This window comes from Leguminivora glycinivorella, chromosome 25 (assembly GCF_023078275.1).
Source record: "Leguminivora glycinivorella isolate SPB_JAAS2020 chromosome 25, LegGlyc_1.1, whole genome shotgun sequence".
Classification (NCBI taxonomy): Eukaryota; Metazoa; Arthropoda; class Insecta; order Lepidoptera; family Tortricidae; genus Leguminivora; species Leguminivora glycinivorella.
In genome coordinates this window covers 3,151,570-3,174,603 of record NC_062995.1, presented here as the reverse complement: position 1 = coordinate 3,174,603, position 23,034 = coordinate 3,151,570, and the positions used below count along the sequence as shown (strand labels likewise).

At 37.4% G+C, this 23,034-nt stretch overlaps 1 protein-coding gene across 2 annotated transcripts; it reads left to right on the top strand.

Annotated features, from left to right (window-relative positions):
* Window positions 1-276: 276 nt before the first annotated feature.
* On the top strand, window positions 277-21,607 carry LOC125239396 (U1 small nuclear ribonucleoprotein 70 kDa). Of its 2 annotated transcripts, none has more exons than XM_048146965.1 (11): window positions 277-626; window positions 3,374-3,556; window positions 4,924-4,986; window positions 6,777-6,858; window positions 13,986-14,087; window positions 14,550-14,672; window positions 16,803-16,914; window positions 18,890-19,022; window positions 19,730-19,796; window positions 20,569-20,761; window positions 21,542-21,607. In XM_048146965.1, exons 1-10 carry the CDS (start codon window positions 483-485, stop codon window positions 20,682-20,684), a joined length of 1,125 nt encoding a protein of 374 aa, XP_048002922.1. In that variant the 5' UTR covers window positions 277-482; the 3' UTR covers window positions 20,685-20,761; window positions 21,542-21,607. The 2 variants fall into 2 exon arrangements, with proteins under 2 accessions (XP_048002922.1, XP_048002923.1); XM_048146966.1 differs by having other exon boundaries at window positions 20,569-20,751; window positions 21,532-21,602.
* The last annotated feature ends 1,427 nt before the right edge of the window (window positions 21,608-23,034 follow it).

The following is a 23,034-nucleotide window of genomic DNA, read 5'->3' as shown; positions in this document are numbered from 1 at the left end:
ACTAAATTTGAACTTCTTGCTATTTGTACTGAAAAAAGCTGGATAAAAGTATGGAGTATAATCATAATTACATTTAACTGGTCTTGCTGCTGCGTGTATAAACAAATAAAAGTAGCTTTATTTGACGTTCATATGCGCATTGTAATATGCCTACTTGAAAAATAAATATTTCATTTTCATTTCATTTTCATTTTCATTTTCAAAATGCAATAACAAAACGCAACTCAAATGTCGCAAAAAAAAATGCCAGCTAGCGTTTTCTGTCATGGCGGCCGCTGCGTGAAAATTGCGGATCTGCTAATTGCTATTCAATTCGTTGTGATTAATTAAAAAGTGTTATTTAATCAAGCTAGTGCAAGCAGCTTATAATTAATTTCATCATGGTTTGAGTTACCAAGCGTCACGGTGTAGAATTTTAGAAAATTAAGTGAATTTTATAGTGGACTATGTGCTAACGCTAAGCATTAGGTTGGGTTGTAACCATGACGCAGTTTTTACCTCCTAATTTGCTCGCCCTATTTGCGGCAAGGGACCCTATCCCTTATTTGCCGCCTGCTGCGAAGCTCCCGCATGAAAAGAAACAAAAAGGCTATGATGGCGTCGGCGCTTTTCTCAACATCTTTGAGGTTAGTTTTTTTTTTAATTATTCATCCCTTATGCGCTACTCATAATTATGTGGAAGATATTGGATAATTATCTGATTAGATAAGGCAGATGATCCTGTGAATTTCGGAGGTCAATATTCAAAGATCAAATTAGTGTTTATACATTTCTTTTCTTTGCTTTATTCGATTCGCATGGTTGAATCACCGTGAAATCGCATACATGAAATTAAATTTAAAATGAAATTTCTCTAATATGAAATTTCCGAGATAAGTAATGTTGAGTTAATAAATCTCTTGGAATTATTTTTTACTGCTATACAGATGATGGAGAAAGCTTGCAGTCAATAAATCATCCACTATGTGATTATTTGTCTGGAACCAATTCATTCCTATCCGGTCTATTCCTATTCAGTCCGTCCGTCCGTCCGTCCGTCCGTCCGTCCGTCCGTCCGTCCGTCCGTCCGTCCGCGGATAATCTCAGTAACCGTTAGCACTAGAAAGCTGAAATTTGGTACCAATATGTATATCAATCACGCCAACAAAGTGCAAAAATAAAAAATGGGAAAAAATGTTTTATTAGGGTACCCCCCCTACATGCAAAGTGGGGGCTGATATTTTGTTTCATTCCAACCCCAACATGTGATATATTGTTGGATAGGTATTTAAAAATGAATAAGGGTTTACTAAAATCATTTTTTGATAGTTAATAGTGATGTTAATAGTTTCGAAAATAATCGCTCTTAAAGGAAAAAAAAAGTGCGTCCCCCCCCTCTAACTTTTGAACCATATGTTTAAAAAATATGAAAAGAATCAACAAAGTAGAACTTTGTAAAGACTTTCTAGGAAAATTGATTTGAACTTGATAGGTTCAGTAGTTTTTGAGAAAAATACGAAAAACTACGGAACCCTACACTGAGCGTGGCCCGACACGCTCTTGGCCGGTTTTTTATTATCAGTTTTCCAGATGGTAATGACCTGTCAGTTAGAAGTAAAAAATTATGTGTAATTTCAAACTGATAGTCATTTGATCCGTTTAAATTGCTGAACTGATGTAAATATATAAATTGAAATAGATATAATACATGAAAGAAAAAATGACACCACTGGTGGCCAAGCCAGGAATCGAACCCGGGTCTTCAATAAAATAATTTGATTTTTTTCCCTAGTTGTACTGATGTAGATGTAATTTGGAATATATACACTTGTAACCATTAAGTCTAAACAAAAAATCATTCAAGGTCCAGAACCTTAAAATCATTCAAGGATACTATGGCTGTCCAGAACTAGTCGACCTGTTCACTAGACTCAAACATGCGCACAAGAGAACACAGTCAAAAATGTTGGCATCCGGTTTTAGGATGAGCAGTACAGAGTTTTGACAATCTATTACTACCATTTTTGACCCAACCATGTTTTGATACTTGATACTAGAGATGGGCCGAATATGGACTTTGCCGAATACGAATATTCGGCCGAACATTCGGTTCAGCTCTTACTGAACCGAACATTCGGCCGAATATTCGGTTACGCCATATTTAGAATGCGGATGTTAAGAAAAAACTATTAAATGATTGATAATGGTTACATATGTTACTAGAACCACATATGTTATTACGATTTAGTGAATTTAACTAAAACTTAGTTAAAACAACTCTAAACTCTTCTCAACTCTTAAACTACGGTTTTTCCAACTTTGTATTTGTATTTTGATGCATAGGCAATTATCTCTTTCTAGTAGTTCCTTAGAAAGCTACTAAAATAGGAGCTTATTATCCGAAGGAATACGTAAGATCTTCATTATTTTTTTACTTTGTTTATTCGGTAAATATTCGGCAAAGCAACCGAATTATTCGGCCGAATACGAACATTGAAAAACTTGCCGAATACCGAATATTTACCGAAAACTTGCTGACTGTAGATTAAAGAATTTATTTTGAATTGGTTATGTGAAGTGGCACCTTAGAGAGAGGGGGGGGGGGGGGGGGGCAATGTGGGGCAATGCTTAACCCTTAAATGCATGGTGATGTTTTAAAATAAATAAATAAATGTATACATTTTAAAAATTATGAAGTCTTTAAATTTTTAATTTTTTATACAAAATAAATATTAGCTTCAATGTACGCCATTATTGTTGTCATTGACGTTGTCTGTCACACTTTAGACTTAACAGAATTCGCAATACATTACCTCTTAGAAAAAACTTTCAAGGGTAATAAAAATCAAAATACAAGTTATTTTTAAAAGTCGCCGAACAAATGTTGATCAGTATAAGGAGAATAGCCTACAGTTCAATTCTTCACCTTGGTTACAGGCCCCACTCTGTATATGCATCATATATTTGATGGCCCGTGGCTCGATATGTAGCTATCCAAAATCACATTTATTGCTTAATTATTATTCATTATTATTTAATATACAATTAAATAAATTAAATAATATAATGATTTACTAATTATTATTTAAGGATTAAGATGACATGGCGGAAAAGTGTGAAAAAACAGGACGATGGCGATTTTTAGTATGTGATTTAGGCTGATTTTTTCGGAGTTAGTAATTAGCTTATGTTTAAACATTTTATCATAAAGGTTTCACAAATATACATTTTTCCCAGAGTCAGAAAACCATTGTCTATCACATATATTAATATCTCGTTAAAAGAAAAATTCATGCATTTAAGGGTTAATATCTTCACTTATAGCAATATCCTCATGCAGTTATGTAGAGTATGCACTGAGCTTGTCTAAAATATTTCAAATTCTACATTTCAGCACCCGTCAGAAACACCACCGCCCACCCGTGTAGAGACACGAGAGGAGCGCGCAGAGCGTCGTCGCCGCGAGAGAGCGGAACAGACCGCTTACAAGCTAGAACAGGAGATTGCACTGTGGGACCCGGTGGCCAACGCGAGGGCTACCGCTGACCCTTTCAAAACGCTCTTTGTTGCGAGAATTGTAAGTTATAAGAACTTTATACTTGTCGGCAAAGAAGCACAGGTCGCCTAATGCTTAGTGATTACTGCCGCCCAAAGACATCCGATACACTTAAAGATATGTGCACACTTTTTTCTTAAAGGTTGTACCCGCCTGGAAACACCGCATGTGACAGTTCATTCCATAGTTTAGCCACAGAATAATAAAGAGTACTATCGTACAGTACGGCCACTCCCGCTCCCCGCTGAAAATGCCGCCCACCCCCTCTCGGTTACCTGACAGTTACCGCCTGTCAAAAATGCGAACAGTCGACCTGTCATATCTCACTCATACAAGCATAGTACGCGTTTACCTACACGAGCTTAGACTGTGTGCTAGGAACGCGCCTCTTTCATATATTTGATCACCAGTGTCCGAGGTGTGGTTTAGCTGTGCGAGGCAGGAAGTGAAGTCATGGCACGTCCCATAGCTTTTAAAGGATTATGGAGTACTTTTTTCAGTTTCACCAAAGCCCTAACCTAAGCTAACCACTGGGGCCCGTTTCTCGAAGTTACAAGTTACAATTTACAAGTGGTAGTCCATGGGCCCGTTTCTCGAAAGGTACAAGTCTTGTATTACAAGTGTGTTTCCATGGAAACCCATACGATTTGACAGTTCGCGCACTTGTAATACAAGGCTTGTACCTTTCGAGAAACGGGCCCCATGTCTAATATGACAAGTTGGAAAGACACTTCCGCTTATAACTTGTAACTCTCAGTTTTGAGAAACGGGCCACTGATCTAGGTTTTTGTAATCCTTTTATGACAATACTAGCTTTTGCCCGCGGCTTCGCTTTCGTCAAATTATAAAATTCGACGAGACAAACTTCCACCCCCCGTTTTAGGGAAGTATGGGGTTAGAAAGAGATAAAAAGTAGCCTATGTCACTCTCTAGCCCTTCAACTATCTCCACTTAAAAAAATCACGTCAATTCGTCGCTCTGTTTTGCCGTGAAAGACGGACAAACAAACAGACACACACACACTTTCCCATTTATAATAAGTAAGTAAATATTCTTTATTGAACCATTTTACATGTTATAAATATACAGAATGTTGAGTGAGAGTATAACTAGGTAACAACAGGCGGTCTTATCGCTAACAAGCGATCTCTTCCAGACAACCTTAGGGTAGCTGGAAAAACGGAACAGAAACAAAAGTTAACAGGCAGTGCAAGAACAATAAAAAATATAGAGAAAACCAACACAAACACACATACATATATACAAAATACATAAATAAATATACCTTAAATACACATAATACATACATACATACATAAATACAATAAATAAAAATGGCAACTTAACATAGATAATATAACTATTCACCTATTCAATTTTTGTTACAGAACTATGACACATCAGAATCAAAACTGAGAAGAGAATTTGAAGGCTATGGAGCTATTAAAAAGGTAAGATTCTAGATCTAATTATTGATTACTGAGATTCACACATCTCTGTAACAAACAAAACTTGACCTGGTGTGGACCCGGCTAATTAGGTAGGGGGTAGGGCATAGCAAATGATATTCCGCTTTGTGTGGTAGGGCACAGCACAGTGGATATCATCTCGCTCGAATCTAGAGCAGAGCCCAACTGGGGAAGCCTTACAGAACTGCAGCCAAATAGCATTAGACCCTTCTCATAGTGTTGTGTTCCTGCCAGTGAGTAAGGCTGCCAGAGCTCAACGAGGGTGCGGTGTACTGAACTAATTTGTTCCGTCTATTGTCCTTTGAGTTGTCGGCAACCCGAACCCTCCTAAGAACTTGTTCACTCCTTCATTATTTTTAAAATCGGGACTTAATCGCATATAACTACATATTAAACTGACCTCCAACGTTTCAAGGACGGCGTTGTCCCCGTGGTCTCGGAGAAGACTCTTCTCTCTTCTTCTCTTGAGTCTTCTCCGAGACCACGGGGACAACGCCGTCCTTGAAACGTTGGAGGTCAGTTTAATATGTAGTTATACGCGATTAAGTCCCGATTTTAAAAATAATGATGTGTAATAATCGTGAAAGTTTAAATCAGTGTTGTTCACTCCTTGCTTTGTACTTAACACAGCAAAGAGGACTATTACAAGTTTATAATGGGTTGGCATTGCTGGCAACGCGTATGTGACACTCCTTGAGTTGCAGGCGTTTATAGGTTACGGTGACCGCTTTCCATCAGGCGGACCGTATGCTTGTTTGCCACCGACGTAGTATTAAAAAAACATGGAATGTGTTTGTAACAAGGTTTGATATATTTAGGGCCGGTTGCATCAAACCATCTGCCACCGTCAAAGAGGATTGAGTATTAAAGAGAGTTACTGTCAAAGTAAAATGTGTAATCACAGTGCATACACTGCCATCTCTTGACACAGGCTTAAAACTTTTGAACCTCAGTTTTGACAATTTGGCCCATATTCTTAGCTTGGTATGTGTTAAAATGTCAAATATTAATAGACACTAGATGGCGACACAGGTCAAGGCTAAAACGAATAGAAAATACACTATTTGAGTTTTTGTGGCGAAATGCGCGCCATCTCGTGTGGAGTAGTTGTGTTGTTAAGGCTGAGAATTCTTTCGCTCGATGTAGGTACTATTCATTTTTGAACTAGATGGCGACACATGTCAAGGATACGAAACAGAACCGAGCGAAGCTCGGTTGCCCAGATATTATAAGTATTAATTGTATATTATATATGTCATTGTCTGAGTACTTGCAACACAAGCCTTCTTGAGTTTACCGTGGGACTCAATCAATTTGTGTAAGAATGTCCTATAATATTTATTTATTTATTTTTAACCCCCGACACAAAAACGAAGGGGTGTTATAAGTTTGACGTGTCTGTCTGTCTGTCTGTCTGTCTGTCCGTCTGTCTGTCTGTCTGTCTGTCTGTCTGTTTGTCTGTCTGTCTGTGTGTGTGTCTGTCTGCGTCATCGTAGCTCCCGAACGGATGAACCGATTTTGATTTCGTTTTTTTGTCTGAAAGCTGAGTTAGTCGGGAGTGTTCTTAGCCATGTTTCATGAAAATCGGTCTACTATGTCGCGGTCGGGGGTTTTTTCAAAATTTATTAACCCCCGACGCAAAAACGAAGGAGTGTTATAAGTTTGACGTGTCTGTCTGTCTGTCTGTGTGTGTGTCTGTCTGTGGCATCGTAGCTCCCGAACGGATGAACCGATTTTGATTTATTGTGGTTATATTTATTTATTTGTTACAGATATACATGGTGTACAATAAGGAAGACGGTAAACCTCGCGGCTACGCGTTCATCGAGTACGAACACGAGCGCGACATGCACTGTGAGTCATATGCGTGCGCGCATGTACACAGGGTGTATGGTTTGTGACGACAAATGTTACCGCTGCTTGGTTTAATGTTTTAGAACTATTCAATACTAGCTTTTGCCCGCGACTCCGCGTTTAATTCGAAAATTACGGAATGCTCCATATAAACTTCCACCCCCCAGTCTAGGGAAGTGGGGGGTTAGAAAGAGACAAAACTAGCCTATGTCACTCCACCCCTTAAACTGTCTCCACTTAAAAAATCACGTCAATACGTTGCTCCGTTTTGCCGTGAAAGACGGACAAACAAACAGACACAGACACTTTCCCATTTATAATATTAGTAATGATGTTCGTTTTCCTTATAAAATTAGTATTAGTAGTAAAGTAGTAATACACTTTATTGTACAAAAAAAAAGGCGTACACCCATCTTAAAGGCCGGCAACGCACCTCCAACACATCTGGTGTTTCGGGTGTCCATGGGCGGCGGTGATCGCTTGCCATCAGGCGACCTGTCTGCTCGTTTGCCTCCTATCACAAAAAAAAATGACAGGTTAAAAATATCACACATCATTTGTACAAAGGCGAACTTATCCCATTAAGGGATTTCTTCCAGTTAACCTTAGAGCAGTTAAAGGAGAATAGGAGAAATAAAATAATGTAGAACATGTGGATATTCAGCAAAAAGAGAAAGGAATCCTTGTTGAATTTTTGACAGTGCAAGGACAAAAATTGCATATCACACCTAACCTAGTAAATTTTCCAGAGTTGTTCTAACTCATACATACAATCACGCCTGTGTCCCATGAAGGGGTAGGCAGAGCACATGAAACTACTCAGGTTTCAATGCCACTCTTGGCAAATAAGGGGTTGAAAGAAAACGAAACTGACATTGCAGTGACAGGTTGCCAGCCTCTCACCTACGCCACAATTTGACCCATATCCCACAGTCGCCTTCTACGACACCCACGGGAAGAAAGGGGGTGGTGAAATTCTTAACCCGTCACCACACGGGCAACTCATATAATTACGGATTTTGTCTTCTCTTTAATATTGCAATAAAAAAAAATTATCAATTAAATTGTTAATTCTGGTTAAGTTAATGTCGAAACTTGCAGCACCTAACCCCGTAGCCGAATGGCATTTCTGCAACGCGAAACGCCACCGAAACGCCGCAGAAAGGTAGTCTGGCTCTGTCGCGCCAATACGCAAGAGCGATAGAGATAGATAGCTAGGAAAGAAATATTGTCGTGAGCGTTTGTGCATTCGGCTATGCACACTGACCCGCAATTCAGATTAAAACATTGCCTACTTAATTTGGTCCGACTTGCATCCTTTACCAAGCAGTGGACGAAGGTTAGCATTAATGAGCATATTTCTATTATTATTAATTTGTCATAAATATAATTAAACGTCATGAACTATACATATACCTGACCATGCATTAACATATATCATGTTCATACATGTGTATGACATTTATTTTACATTTTCTATACTTTCGGGCACCTACTTCATTGAAATATCAACGTATTTTCTATGTATATGTTTATCATTATTTCCCCCTGTAATAATATCATTACTTCTCCCTTGGTTTAGGCGGTTATTAAGTAAAATATAATGATGACACATTTATGAATATGATCTAAACTCTTCATTAAAGAGTGTCATTATTTTACTAAAATAATGATTTGGAGAGTTATTGACCTTTTTGCGGGGCGGTTTTAGAAGAAACATTTTAAATACCTATGAAAAAGTTTTGATTGTGAAGAATAGCTTTATGGACTTTTCTTATTCACTACTGTAATTTCATTACTTTCATTGACTGTGGAGTACATCTATTTTGTCTTGCTAATATTTACGAAAAATATCAGGATACAAACACATATAAAGCATTACATAAATTCTAAGATAGTTTATATATATTCAAACTAATTAAATAAGGTAATACGTGTATCCGCTTTGTATTTACTTCCAAGCATGGGTTTTAGATCTTCTAAGATTGCCTTACTCTCGTGAATATGGGTACACTTTGACACAAATTGATATTTTGTGAATACAAAAGTTTATATAGCGATGTATTCTGAAACTTAAAGGCAGCCCGTTGAATTTACGCTGGTAGTTTAGTTCAATTACCTTTCCTGTCTTAGATAATTGATATTATATGATATGATAATTGATATTATATCTAAATAAATGAGTCTCATTTTTCAATCCCGTTAAGAACTATTTCTCCAATCTTCCATTGATATATATTACATTAGAATACAAATTCAAACCCCGCAGAAAGGTCCACACGGAACCTAGACACTTGAGTACATGATTAACAAGGCATTTTCTATTTTATATCACAGACCCAGCCGTTAAGACCCCACTCGAGTAACCGGCCATAAAATAGGTTTGTATGTGGTAAGATGCCAACATACAAATATTTATTAAAAACCCAACCAAACCTTTTTAATTATAGTAGACCGAATTCGTTGATAAAGCTGCTTATATTCAAACTTTTTAGGCGGAGAGATTTCTCAGGATTTTGCATTTAAAACTTACCCAATATTGCCTTAAACCCCTGTATAAAGTTAAAGATATTATATTATATTGAATATATTATAAACTAGGGAAAAATAGGAAAGGAAATGCTTGAATAATGTAATTTGTTTCCTTGTCAACACAATACCAATTTGTATTGTATTTACTTTTTATTGGGACTCGCATATCATATGATATAAAATGAAGAATATTCTTTATCCGTAATATAATGCATTATACTTATTCGAGAACAGCTTAGATCGTGTCCTCGAATCGTATGAATTTATCAAACAGGTTATTAAAAATAAAATATTCTCAAAAATATTGATACTTTATAATAATAAAGTAAAGAAGTTTTCACATTCTATTCTTTAAAAACTTCACTGTACCACTCTTGCCTAATAGTTGGGATGTAAGCAAGCATTAGTTGGCTCTAAAGAGCACCAGGTAAAGGTATCTTCGCGTCGGTAAATGTTAAAAGTGTAAGTAAAAGGTTGAAAAAAGCGTAAGTTTTCGGCTCGGGGCGTGAGCGGGCGCCGCGATTTTCGACGAGTTAGGTATCTGAAGTATTTAGGTACAGTATAATATAACAAATATCATAATACAAAACATTAATGAAATGCTTATTTCCTGTTCTATATGTTATACAAAAAAAGACAAAATTTACCTGCTCTAATTAAAAATGATAATAAATTATAATAAAATTTCCCCTGATATAATTTATTTGATACAAGTTACTCAAAATGTAATCATAATTTAATAACCCTTGCCATAATATTTACAAACTTGTTTTTTTTTTATCAAGAAGAAACGTCTTGTGTTTTGCTTTACTATAAAAAAACATAAATCAGTTCAAAGGTATTGTGAATCGTGTACACATTGTACACATCAAAGGTAAATAATAAATGTGTGCAGTGTGCAATTAACACAGAGGAGACATATTATGGTGGACTTTATAATATTAAAAATAATTATGAAAATGTCTGCAATAAACCTTCTTTACGAGAGTTGCGATCGCTCATGCCTCAGCATTTGGATAAAATGGTAAAACGTAAAATTCCGGTAAGTTACGGATGGTGGGTATAAAACAATTTGTACTTTTTTAATTGACTATATCGTTCTGGCGTCTCTCGGCTCGGTCATGGTAGGTACTACAGTAGGTATGATTTCTATTTATGTCTATGTTTACAGGTAATCATTAAAGTTGAAAATAATGATCATTATTTTCAACTTTAATAGTATGTACACGATTTTTAAATATATTTACTATGACGATTGATTATGATTATTATAATTGATTGTAAGAACATTCTCAATTATAATTTAATTGATATAATTATTTCTTACTTTATCATTATTTTCAACTAGGGTTGAAAATAATGACTTTATTCAACTGCAAGGTAATTGACTCAATTGACTGTTGTAATTATGTTTTAAGTGTTATTATTTTCACTGTGAATGTTTTTAATGAAATATTACAAAAAAAGTAACAGTGAAAATTTTATTTTATATGAACTATTCTTCATTACACAAATAAAATTATTATTATATTTTGTTTGTATGAACAATAGTCCATATAAATAATAACACTAACATATGACTGATCTGTGGCGACTAGGCGATACTTCATACATCATTTGTATGATATTGTCTTTCCAACACCAATATTAATTTGACCTTGTCCTTATATTTCAATCTACTAACTGAAAATGCACTTCGAATTATTTTTTCTAATAAATTTGTGTTTTGGTGGGTGGGTAGCACTGAAGTGTGTAAAATTATATAAATATAGATGTATATTACTCTAAATTTTGTGATTTTTCATGGGTTCACAAGATATTAACAATTTTAAATAGCCCCAAGGTATACAACAAAAGAAACGGGGTAAATATTACAATCTACATTTTGGTCAAGACAAAAGAAATATTATGCAGGTTTAAATACGGACATGCGAATGAAAAGTTTTACGCCCCCAGTCGCTATGGTACAGTCAAGTGTAAAAATATGGGTGTACACATCTTACTCAAAAATATGTCCTATAGCATCTTAGTCCGGTGTAATAAGAGCGTAGTACCATATTTATGAGACGATTATTTCGATACGTATTTTTGCACTTGACTGTACCCAGCATGGCTTAATAGTACAGTCTTTAAAAACCAGTTATCACCTCCTCTATATCAAAGATAATTGAGTTTATAGAGTTACTGCACACCTCGGACACTGGCGATCAAATATATCAAAGAGGCGCGTTACTAGCACACATTCTAAGCTTGTGTAGGTGAACGCGTACCATGCTTGTATGAGTGAGATATGACAGGTCGACTGTTCGCGTTTTTGACAGGCGGTAACTGTGAGGTAACCGAGAGGGGGTGGGCGGCACTTTCAGTGGGGAGCGTGAGTGGCCATACTGTACGATAGTACTCTGTATTATACTGTGGTTACTGTCAATGTAAAATGTGTATTCACAATGCATAGACTGCCACTGCTAGCCATTGTTTTGTTTTTACGATTTAAACGATTTATTTGTTTGTAAACATAGGTAACAATGTTGGTACAAAATTCTGTCAGAGCGCTATGCTTCGCCGATAGGCATACAAAGTACAATTTTGAAATTGGGTATACACATACCAATTACATTAAATGTCTATATATTAACATGCAAACATTAAAAAAGACAAACAACTAACAAGAAAATGGTTGAAATACATTAAAAATTATTACATTAAAATCCAAATTAAATTAAAAACTGATACTACAAGTTAATTGAATCAAACACATTATATTATGAATATTTAGAATAGATAAAATATCAAATAAAATTTTGTTAATAAATAAATAATAATAATAATTAAGCACAATACATACATATATTTTCTTATGTCAATAAGTCATGCACACACATACATATTATATACACTATAATTACAATCTAATTTAAAGCGTCAACAAGAAATTCAGGTATGGAATAATAGCACTTAGATGTCCATAATTTGTTTAGGTCATTTTTAAACAAGTGCAACGGCTTCATTCTTATAGCAATAGGAATTTTGTTATAAATTTTGCTTGCCAGACAAAACACGCTTTTCCGCATTACTGCAGTACGAGCAAATACTGTACAAAGGTTGTGAGCTCGGTAGGTGTCTCTGTTAAATATTTGTGACACTTGTTTAAATAAATGAAGGTTTGTTTTGACAAATACAGCGGTTTGAAATATAAAGAGGCATGGAAGAGTCAAAATGTTACGCTCCTTGAAATATGGAACACAGCTATCTAATTGATGCAGTCCAAACATAGATCTTATGCATCGGTTTTGTGCCTTGAACACGATCTCCCTGGTGGTCGAATTCCCCCAATATATTAGCCCATATCGAAGAGTTGACCCAACATAGCCATGGTACGCGGCAATTACTGCTTCAATGGCTACTATCTTTGATAGTCTATACAGCGAGTATGCATATTTACTAAGTTTTCTACAAACTTCCTCTGTATGTGGTTTCCAACATAACCTCTGTATGTGGTTTTATAAAAATTATGTTACCACCTACGGGAGAGCGGTGTCTCTTGACACAAGTGCCATGTATGCTTAAAAAGCCCCGTCCCAGTTGTAACAACGATTGTTGTGTTACCTCAATAAACATTTTTTATTTTCATTTCATAGACTGCCATCTCTCGACACAGGCTTAAAACTTTTAAACGTAAATTTTGACAATTTAGCCCGTATTCTTAATTTGATATGTGTTCAAATGTCTAATATTAACGCCCACTAGCCTAGCGTCACCCAAAGGTACAGTTAGCTAAAAATGTGTTTGAAATAGAGTCGAAAAGTGGTAAACCACTTTCTTGGCTGACTGTACGCCATCTAGGCCACCGTACCTTTTTCTTTATGCTTCCGAGGTACGTTTTTAGGGTTCCGTAGTCAACTAGGAACCCTTATAGTTTCGCCATGACTGTCTGTCTGTCCGTCCGTCCGTCCGTCCGCGGATAATATCAGTAACCGTTAGCACTAGAAAGCTGAAATTTGGTACCAATATGTATATCAATCACGCCAACAAAGTGCAAAAATAAAAAAAGGAAAAAAATGTTTTATTAGGGTACCTCCCCTACATGTGAAGTGGGGGCTGATATTTTTTTTCATTCCAACCCCAACGTGTGATATATTGTTGGATAGGTATTAAAAAATGAATAAGGGTTTACTAAGACCATTTTTTGATAATATTAATAATTTCGTAAATAATCGCTCCTAAAGGAAAAAAAAGTGCGCGCCCCCCCCCCTCTAACTTTTGAACCATATGTTTGAAAAATATGAAAAAAATCACAAAAGTAGAACTTTATAAAGACTTTCTAGGAAAATTGTTTTGAACTTGATAGGTTTAGTAGTTTTTGAGAAAAATACGGAAAACTACGGAACCCTACACTGAGCGTGGCCCGACACGCTCTTGGCCGGTTTTTTCCTATACTTGATCTGTCTATACGGAGTTACATATGTCTTTGTCTATATATCCTCTGTCAATTTACCGAATACTATTCCTTTTGTCTTGGAGCGTATGGCAAGGTCAAACCGTTGGGCCGTCACAGTCGGTCTTTAAATGCCCCTCTAACCCCCCACCACCCACAGCGGCGTACAAGCACGCGGACGGGAAGAAGATCGACGGCAAGCGGGTGCTGGTGGACGTCGAACGCGCCCGGACGGTGAAGGGTTGGCTGCCGAGGAGGCTTGGTGAGTCCCGCTATTTATATGTGTATTACATTTGTACTTATGTTTAGTTTATTTAGTATGCTTTCTTTTATTTCCTTTGTTTTGATTTTACTGTTGTAATTGTAGCACCGCTCACAGTCTCTCTGCTTAGCCTCGAGGTTGACTGGTAGAGAATGCTTTAAAGCATTAAGTCCTCCTTTTTGTACTGCAAGATTTTTCTTTTGTGCAATAAAGATTAAATAAATAAATATAGTTTTAACCCCCGATGCAAAAACGACGGGGTGTTATAAGTTTGACGTGTCTGTCTGTGGCATCGTAGCTTCCGAACGGATGAACCGATTTAGACTTAGTTTTTTGTCTGAAAGCTGAGTTAGTCGGGAGTGTTCTTAACCATGTTTCACGAAAATCGGTCTTCTATGTCGCGGTCGGGTTTCAAAATTTTAATTTTGTGATTAGGTTATCTCACCTCATTTTGTTTCTCAGGTGGTGGACTGGGCGGCACCCGACGCGGAGGCGCCGATGTCAACATCAAGCACTCGGGCCGCGAGGACAACGAGCGTGAGAGAGAACGCTACAGCCGCGAGCAGAGAGAGAGAGACGAACCACGTGAGTATAGCTCTAGTTGGTGCCATATTACAACATGCTAACAGCCACTTTGTTCCTTCTTCGTCTTCAAATCCGAATTGAGATGGGCCGAATATTCGGTATACGGCAAGTTTTTCAATGTTTGTATTCGGCCTAATAATTCGGTTGCATAGCCGAATATTTACCGAATAAACAAAGTAAATAACTAATGAAGATCTTACGTATTCCATTGGATAATAAGCTCCTATTTTAGTAGCGTTTAAAGTACTGCTAAAAAGAGATAAACATATGCGTCAGAATATAAATACAATTGTTTTGTAAAAAAGTTAAGAAACCGTAGTTTAAGAGTTGAGAAGAGTTTAGAGTTGTTTTAACTAACTTAGTTATCCACTAAATCATAAGAACATAATTGTAGTAACATATGTAACCAATATCAATCATTTAATAGTTTTAATTAAGATCCCCTTTAAAAATATGGCGTAGCCGAATATTCGGCCGAATGTTCGGTTCGGTAAGAGCTGAACCGAGTGTTCGGCCGAATATTCGTATTCGATAAAGTCCATATTCGGCGCATCTCTACCTGCTACCCTCTGCTGGGGTGTAGGGTTCGAATCACAGATTTCGGGAGATAGGTCATGCCGGGCGATTTGTATAGAATACGCCTGTCGCAAGGTCTGCGCAACCCACACAAAGCACCAGTAATTGTAAAGATAATGCACGCACACACCTAATCCACACACACTTGTAGCTGGACGCTCCTATTGCGCAATACACGCGCATCATTTCAATGGTTGTGTACATGCGAACGATAAGCGAGCGCGATCGCGCACGCACACAACGATAAATAGCGGGAACGCCTCGCCTCGTTTCCGAGAAAAATGTCTCACTGAGTGAATCGTTTTGTACACCGTTCATTGCGGCGCAAAACACTACACTGTTTACAATATGTTCCTTGTGTAGCCGCAATGTATAATTAACGTTTTAAAGCACAAGCAAACGTAAGGTTACATGGTACAACTCGGAGTATTACGTTGAATTCGTGTTTTATGTGAAATAAAAGGAAATAAATAGTATTTACCTATGAAATGTTATCCTATCGGCTTGGAAATTATTCAGGTCACTGCGATGTTTGCAAGTTATTATTGCACACTTCGGCATTTTGGATAAAACTCGTTTTTCGTCGGTGAACAGCGCGCGTGTACACTCGATGACAGCGGACGGCGAACTGGCGGCGGTGTAGGCCCAATGGGCCTACATCTGCGACCAGGCCGCGCGCGGCTTGTCCTCTCTATAGAATTTTTTCCTCTGAGGTTCGAATCATATTTCTCCATTTACTCCGGTCTTGGGCAGTTTGGGTAACCTCCTCCCACCCCATCCGTAACACCCTGAGCTCTTGCTGAACAGAAGGTTCCAGGGTTACCTAACTAATCCGGGGTTAAAACGCTAAATCCGAAGTTAAGTTGTAGTATATAAAGTAGTTGGCTAAACCTGGAACGCCAAGTGACCCTTAAATAGCTAACAAACGACCTCACCGCGACCGTGGAATTTTTTTCACGTAAGTGAGAGCGAGAAAAGATATTTTCCCCTCACTAGCTCGGAAACACGTGTTTTGTCCTTTAATACCAGCGGGTAAAAACGCATTTTATCCACTAGTGGGTAAAGTAATTTGACCTTGAATAAAGTCAGAATAGCTGCTTTAAAATTGATAAAAGTAGGTGAATCTAGTAATAAAGATGATTTAGCACCTGTGGAACTACTGGAAGCAGTGATAAACGCATTTTTTGCATTGTAGTTTCCTCGCTATAGTGAGGGGAAAAGTTTTGTGTTACACTCAGGTGCAAATGTATTTTACTTCTCGTGTTAAAAAACTCGCAAGTTCAGGATTCTATTCTCGAACCACTCGCTTCGCTCGTGGTTCAACTATAGAAACGTTTTTCAATTCCACACTCTGCGTTCAAATACAACTTTGCCCCCTTGTATTATGAAATGTTACAATATGAGGCTATACAATTATACATCAAAAATTTTAGCTGCCGCTCCCTCGGGACGGGAAGGAATGGTAGCCATATTTACCAAATAGTATCCTAGCGATTTGTTGTTTATCCTAAAAACTATTGCTTTTATAAATAGAATAATGCATATTGTGTCCAGGCGGCGGGCGCCGCCGCAGCCGCTCGCGCTCGCCGCGTCGGCGCAGCGGCTCTCGCTCACGCCGCCGCGAGAAGGAAAGGGACAGGACGAGAGAAGACGAGCCGGCTGAGAGGTAACTCTTTTAACACATTAATTACCAGACAAAAAATGGGCGCACTACGTCAGAAACCGGTCGTAATTTATAACCACCCGCTTGTATGGCGAGAACCCGCCCAGCGGGTTCTCCGATGTCTGAGCAAAGTTCACGAGTGCCCACCAGGCGGGTTTTTGGTTGCGAAAGTGTTGAAATGTCTTAACGTTAATACGGAATAGCGTGTCATGAGTAGAAGTATGTCGGGTCCACATTTGACCGTTTTACTCATTGTCACAGGTGTTTTGGAGCGTTCATACTTTTGGTACTTGCTACTCACGATTAGTGGTAAACGTATGAACTCTCAATAAACACTGATCATTGGTTTAATTAATAAATAATTTTAAATAAAAATATTTTTTTTTTTGCGTTAGTTCTTTGGCTGTTTTAAAGCACTATTGACCATAAATGTGTTATAGATGATGTTAAAAGCCTGCCCACAATATACAAATATTTTTTCACCACATCAACTGGTAAAGACTCTCTTTGCTATTCGAAAACGGATAGCAAAATCGCATTTTATCCACAAGTGCAAAGTATGTATGTATGTATGTATGTATAAGCTTTATTGTACATAAAGGAAACAAAAGAGACACAGTTACAGAGTCAGTAATATACAATGTAGGCGGACTTATCCCTTAATGGGATCTCTTCCAGTCAACCTTTGAGGAAATGAGTAGAAGCGAATTAACGATGAGTGACGAATTCAAAAATGTACAACCACTAAAAGAATTAAATGCAAATTTTGTATACACATGGTAACAAATATATACATATACAATTACATTAATACACCAATATATACATATATAATAATATAATAATAAATAAACATATACTCATAAAATATATATTTATATAGGTACTTAGACCAAAAAGTATATGGATATTAAAGTAATTTCATACAAATTTTAACTTAATGTCTTAAGATGGATGTTAGATTTTACCTATAAAGGATACTTTTCAATCATAAATATTTAATAAATTGACAGATTTAATTTAGTTTGATGTTTTAATGTTAGCATTTTATTCATGTTGGTGTGGTGAAAAATGTTGTTTCACTCGGTGGCAAAGTTTGTTTAACCTTCGTGCCTTGAAACCCTCACCTCGCGCAAGATTCCACTTCTCGAACCGCTCGCTACGCTCGCGGTTCAATATTGGAACCTTTCGCTTGCTCGGGTATCAATATTGGCACGTGCGGTTAAACGACAAATTTGCCCCCCTTGTAAATCAACTAACTATTTATCATACCTGGGAGTGCGAAGTAAATTCCAGATTTTAAGCAAGTATTTTGTATGGTGACAGGTTAAGAATTTCACCACCCCCTTTCTTCCCGTGGGTGTCGTAGAAGGCGAATGTGGGATATGGGTTTGTGGCGTAGGCGAGAGGCCGGCAACCTGTCACTGCAATGTCACAGTTTCGTTTTCTGTCAACCCCTTATTTGCCAATTTATTAGGGTTCGAAAATATTCGATATTTATAATAAATATCAAAATATCGGATATTTATGATATATATCGGATATATATCAACTTTGATGTATATCCATTTTGTATGGAAGGCATTTTATTTTTTTGTTGCATTATTTATGAATACTACTTTAGATAAGGAAAAATGTAATAAAAAACATAACATTTAGTAGAAAAACAGTAACAAACACAAAAAAAACTATATTTTTAACAATGTTACATTTTTTAAAACCATTTTTATATTGAAATATTTATAAAAAAATTATAAACATCGGATATTGATATATATCGTCGAACCTAGTTGGATATATATCCGATATATATCGGATACCTATATATCTTGATATATATCCTCGAACCCTGGCCAAAAGTGGCATTGAAACTTGAGTAGTTTCATGTGGTCTGCCTACCCCTTCACGGGATACAGGCGTGATTATGTATATTTATTTGTGTAATATGTGATGTAACATGACCGTTCCCTCGACGCAGCCGTCGCCGGCGACGTTCCCGCTCGCGCTCCCGCCGACGCGACAAGGACAAGGAGAAGCACCGCGACCGCGACGCGCGCTCCGACCGCGACCGCGACCGTGACCGCAAGCGCGCGCGCAGGGATAAAGACAAGGTATGCCACCATACAGGAAGGGAAGAGTTGCAACTCCATACATCAGTAAACGCGAGTTGTATAGGCATAGTTAAGTGACATCTAGCGACAATCACGCGTCAATCACGAGTCAACTAGCGTCGATTTGTCACCATTTCTGTCACGTATAGTCACGGACTTTAATTGTTGATCCGCTTCTAGCTCATTTTATACTGGAACGTCATAGCTTAACTATGCTTAACTGTGAGATGTCCAGTATAAAATGAGCTAGAAGTGGATCAACAATTAAAGTCCGTGACCGTACTAACAAATAACTTTAAGAGAAGATTCTTTAGTTCAAATAAAATCAATTTCTCTAAGAAACTAGCCTCTGAATTCTTACGGTTATCGAATTATTAAAAAAAAAAATACAGAGCACGTGTGTGGCATCCCTTACCACTTCCTAATGTAATTTTTTTTGACTTCTGCCGTCAAACACTTGACAATGATTAAGGTTATAACACTGACAATATTAAGGATCTCGCACACTAATTAATCCATTTAATATGTATGGAAACGAAAAAAAAAGTTTTTTTTCGAATTTAACAAAAAGCGATATACAGGGTGGTTCCTGATGATGAACCTGCGTGTCGAATTTAACGGAAAACAAAAAAAAAACACGGTGTATAAATCCTCCCAGTAACTTCTTTCAGTGTTGAAATGTAAATAAATGTATTATCTTGTTGCAGGACCGTGACCGCAAGGAGCCCAAACTGCGGGTGGACGAAATCAAGGTCAAACAGGAACCACACACTGGTAAGTCTATGTTTTATATACTACGTCGGTGGCATAAATAAATATTGGGGACACCTTACACAGATCAACTTAGCCCCAAACTAAGCAAAGCTTGTATAGTATGAATTTTCTGAGATGAACTTTTCGCTTTAGCCGTAATCTGTTAAACAAAGGCCTTTGTGTCTATTGTTGACGGCGGCTAGCTCTCGTTTAAACGGCACGTGCTATAGTCTCAGTGTAGTTAAAACGCAACTATCATGATAGTAATAAGGTTCAAATCCATAAAAAGCCCTTTCAGAGATAACACGTTTTGTCATCTTCAAAAAAAGTTACCTGCACACTGCAAACTGTTTAATAAATTTGAACCTTATTGCTATCATGATAGTTGCTTTTTAACTACACTGAGACTATAGCACGTGCCGTTTAAACGGGAGCTAGCCGCCGTGAACAATAGACACAAAGGCCTTTGTTTAACAGATTACGGCAAAAGCGAAACGTTCATCTCAGAAAATTCATACTATACTTATGGGTGCTAAGCGACGATATACGTACTTAAATAGATAAATACATACTTATATACGCTCGGCTAGATGGCGCTAATATTAATATATGACATTTTAACACATATCAATCTAAGAATATGGACCAAATTGTCAAAACTGAGGTTCAAAAGTTTTAAGCCTGTGTCGAGAGATGACAGTCTATACACTGATTACACATTTACTTTGACAGTAACTCTTAATACTCGATCCTCTTTGGTAATTAGAATCTGATAGATGTCCTTACATTACAGACTATCCCGAGTTCACTCTGCCCGCCATGGACGTCCAAATCAAGCAGGAGCCGGCGGACGACGACGAGAACAAATACAACCCGGAGGAGGCGAACGGGGACGACTACAACTACTAAACAGGCTGTTTACATGCTTTTGTGCATTTTGGCTCAGAACTCACTATCAGGAGGTCTTAGAATCTATTGCATGCATGCATAGCTGGGCATTAACTCGTTAATCCGTTAATCGTTAATTAACGAAGTTAACATTTCGATTAACGGATTAACTTTTAAGTTAACTTGAAAAAATGTTAACGGACTCGTTAACTTCCGTTAAATTTCTCCGAGTCCGTTAATCGTTAATCTAGTAGGGCGCAGGTGCCGTCTGCGCTTCGAAAAACACGTTCTGAACGCTACTATAAAAGCCCGAAGTACGGCAAATCCTATAATTTGCCGGTAAATCCTAGGTTTTACCGATGTCGATTGCTAAAAGTCCGAAATATTACCTAAAAAAGTATTCTTCACGTGGGTTTGCTTTTACTAACTTTGATTCGGTGAATCCTAAGCTTTACCATGGCGACTGTGGTAGTGATAGGGCAGCAAATTCGAGCCCTATTTACGATCACATTCGCTTCCCTAGCCTCTACAGCCCAAAGTGCCACAACAGTCCCGTCACCGCCAGCATCTCTCCTGAGACCGCTCTTGGCAGTAGCTCAGGCGATCACTGCCTTCCACGTGCAGCCTAGAGTTCAATAGGCTAGCTGTACTTTGGCCTTTTACAGAAATATAATACGTTATAGTGGATACTGATGCAACTAAATATATAAAGAAAAGTTTTTTTTTTCACGTGTTAACGGATTAACGATTAACTTTAACTTACGTTAAATTTGTCGAAATGTATCGCTTTAACGATTAACGAAGTTAACTTTTTTAGTAACGGATTAGCGATTAACGAAGTTACTATTTGATTAACGGTGCCCAGCTATGCATGCATGACATGAGCATTTCTCTTTTTTTGTTTTGATTTTTTTAGGGAATTTTAGGTCAATTGAGGAGTGTCTTTTCAAAAGGTCTTATTTATAGAAATCAACAATTTTATTTTCCCTTCACTAGCTCGGAAACACATGTTTTGTCCTTTAATACCAGCGGGTAAAAACGCATTTTATCCACTAGTGGGTAAAGTAATTTGACCTTGAATAAAGTCAAATTAACTGCTTTAAAATTGATAAAAGGAATCTAGTAATAAAGATGATTTACCACTTGTGGAACCACTGAAAGCAGTGATAAACGCATTTTTTGTGTTGTAGTTTCCTCGCTACAGTGAGGGGAAAAGTTTTGTGTTACACTCGGGTGCGAATGTATTTTACTTCTCGTGTGTTAAAAAACTCGCAAGTTCAGGATTCCATTTTCGAACCACTCGCTTCGCTCGTGGTTCAACTATAGAATCCTTTCACTTGCTCGTTTTTCAATTCCACACTCGGCGTTAAAATACAACTTTGCCCCCTAGTATAACAAATAACTATTCTCTGGGAAGACAGATAAAAGTAACATCTGAGAAAATTCGATGGAAAACACTACATTACACACACAATAAATGGGTGACACCTTCCTGTAATCACGTCTTTTGAAAACTTGAAATAGTATATGTGCGTTTTCACACTATCCGATCCTATACATACCCGGGCGTTTTCCAAAATAAATCTCGAAAATCGAATTCCACCAGATCTGGACGTGTTGGGGCTCTTTCTTCTCAGAATCACGAGCTGATTCGATCCCGACGATAAAAAAATGTGTCCTATTTTTTTTCCTTTTACGTCACGATTTTAGTATGAACATACACCGTGCGTGACGTATTGGAAACTCGAATTTTGTATGGAAAATTCGGGACACATTTTTTTATCGTCGGGATTGAATCAGCATATGATTCTGAGAAGAATGAGCCCAAACACGTCCAGATCTGGTGAAATTCGATATTCGAGATTTATTTTGGAAAAAGCCCACCCGATGCAGGACCTATACATTAAAGTCGTTATCTCTGATTTTTGCCTTTGTCATCCTTCCTACATGCGGCATCGGATTAATCAAATCAGATAATGTGAGAACGATTTAACTATTTAAGTTACATTAAAAGTCTAGTGACGCTAACATAGTTGGTTGCAATAGATCCAAAATGTTATGTTTAGAAGATATGTTTAAAGACTTCTTCAAATAAAACTTATGCATTCTCTTCTTGTTACCTGTATATGTGTGTCAGTGTCAGGTGCAAAAAAAGATCGATTCTAAGAAATATCCAAAAGTAGCGAGGCTTTAGAAATGTACAAAAGATGTAAACGGTCTATATAGTCTTTTTCCCCTCACTAGCTCGGAAACACGTGTTTTGTCCTTTAATACCAGCGGGTAAAAACGCATTTTATCCACTAGTGGGAAAAGTAATTTGACCTTGAATAAAGTAAAATTAACTGCTTTAAAATTGATAAAAGTAGGTGAA

Bases quoted from the DNA above. Each gene is read 5' to 3' on its own strand.
- LOC125239396 (XM_048146965.1), top strand. From the start codon at position 483: ATGACGCAGTTTTTACCTCCTAATTTGCTCGCCCTATTTGCGGCAAGG. The intron at 6,859-13,985 runs GTGAGTCATATG...CACCACCCACAG, and splicing joins ACACGAGCGCGACATGCACT to CGGCGTACAAGCACGCGGAC. The intron at 16,915-18,889 runs GTAACTCTTTTA...CCCTCGACGCAG, and splicing joins GAAGACGAGCCGGCTGAGAG to CCGTCGCCGGCGACGTTCCC.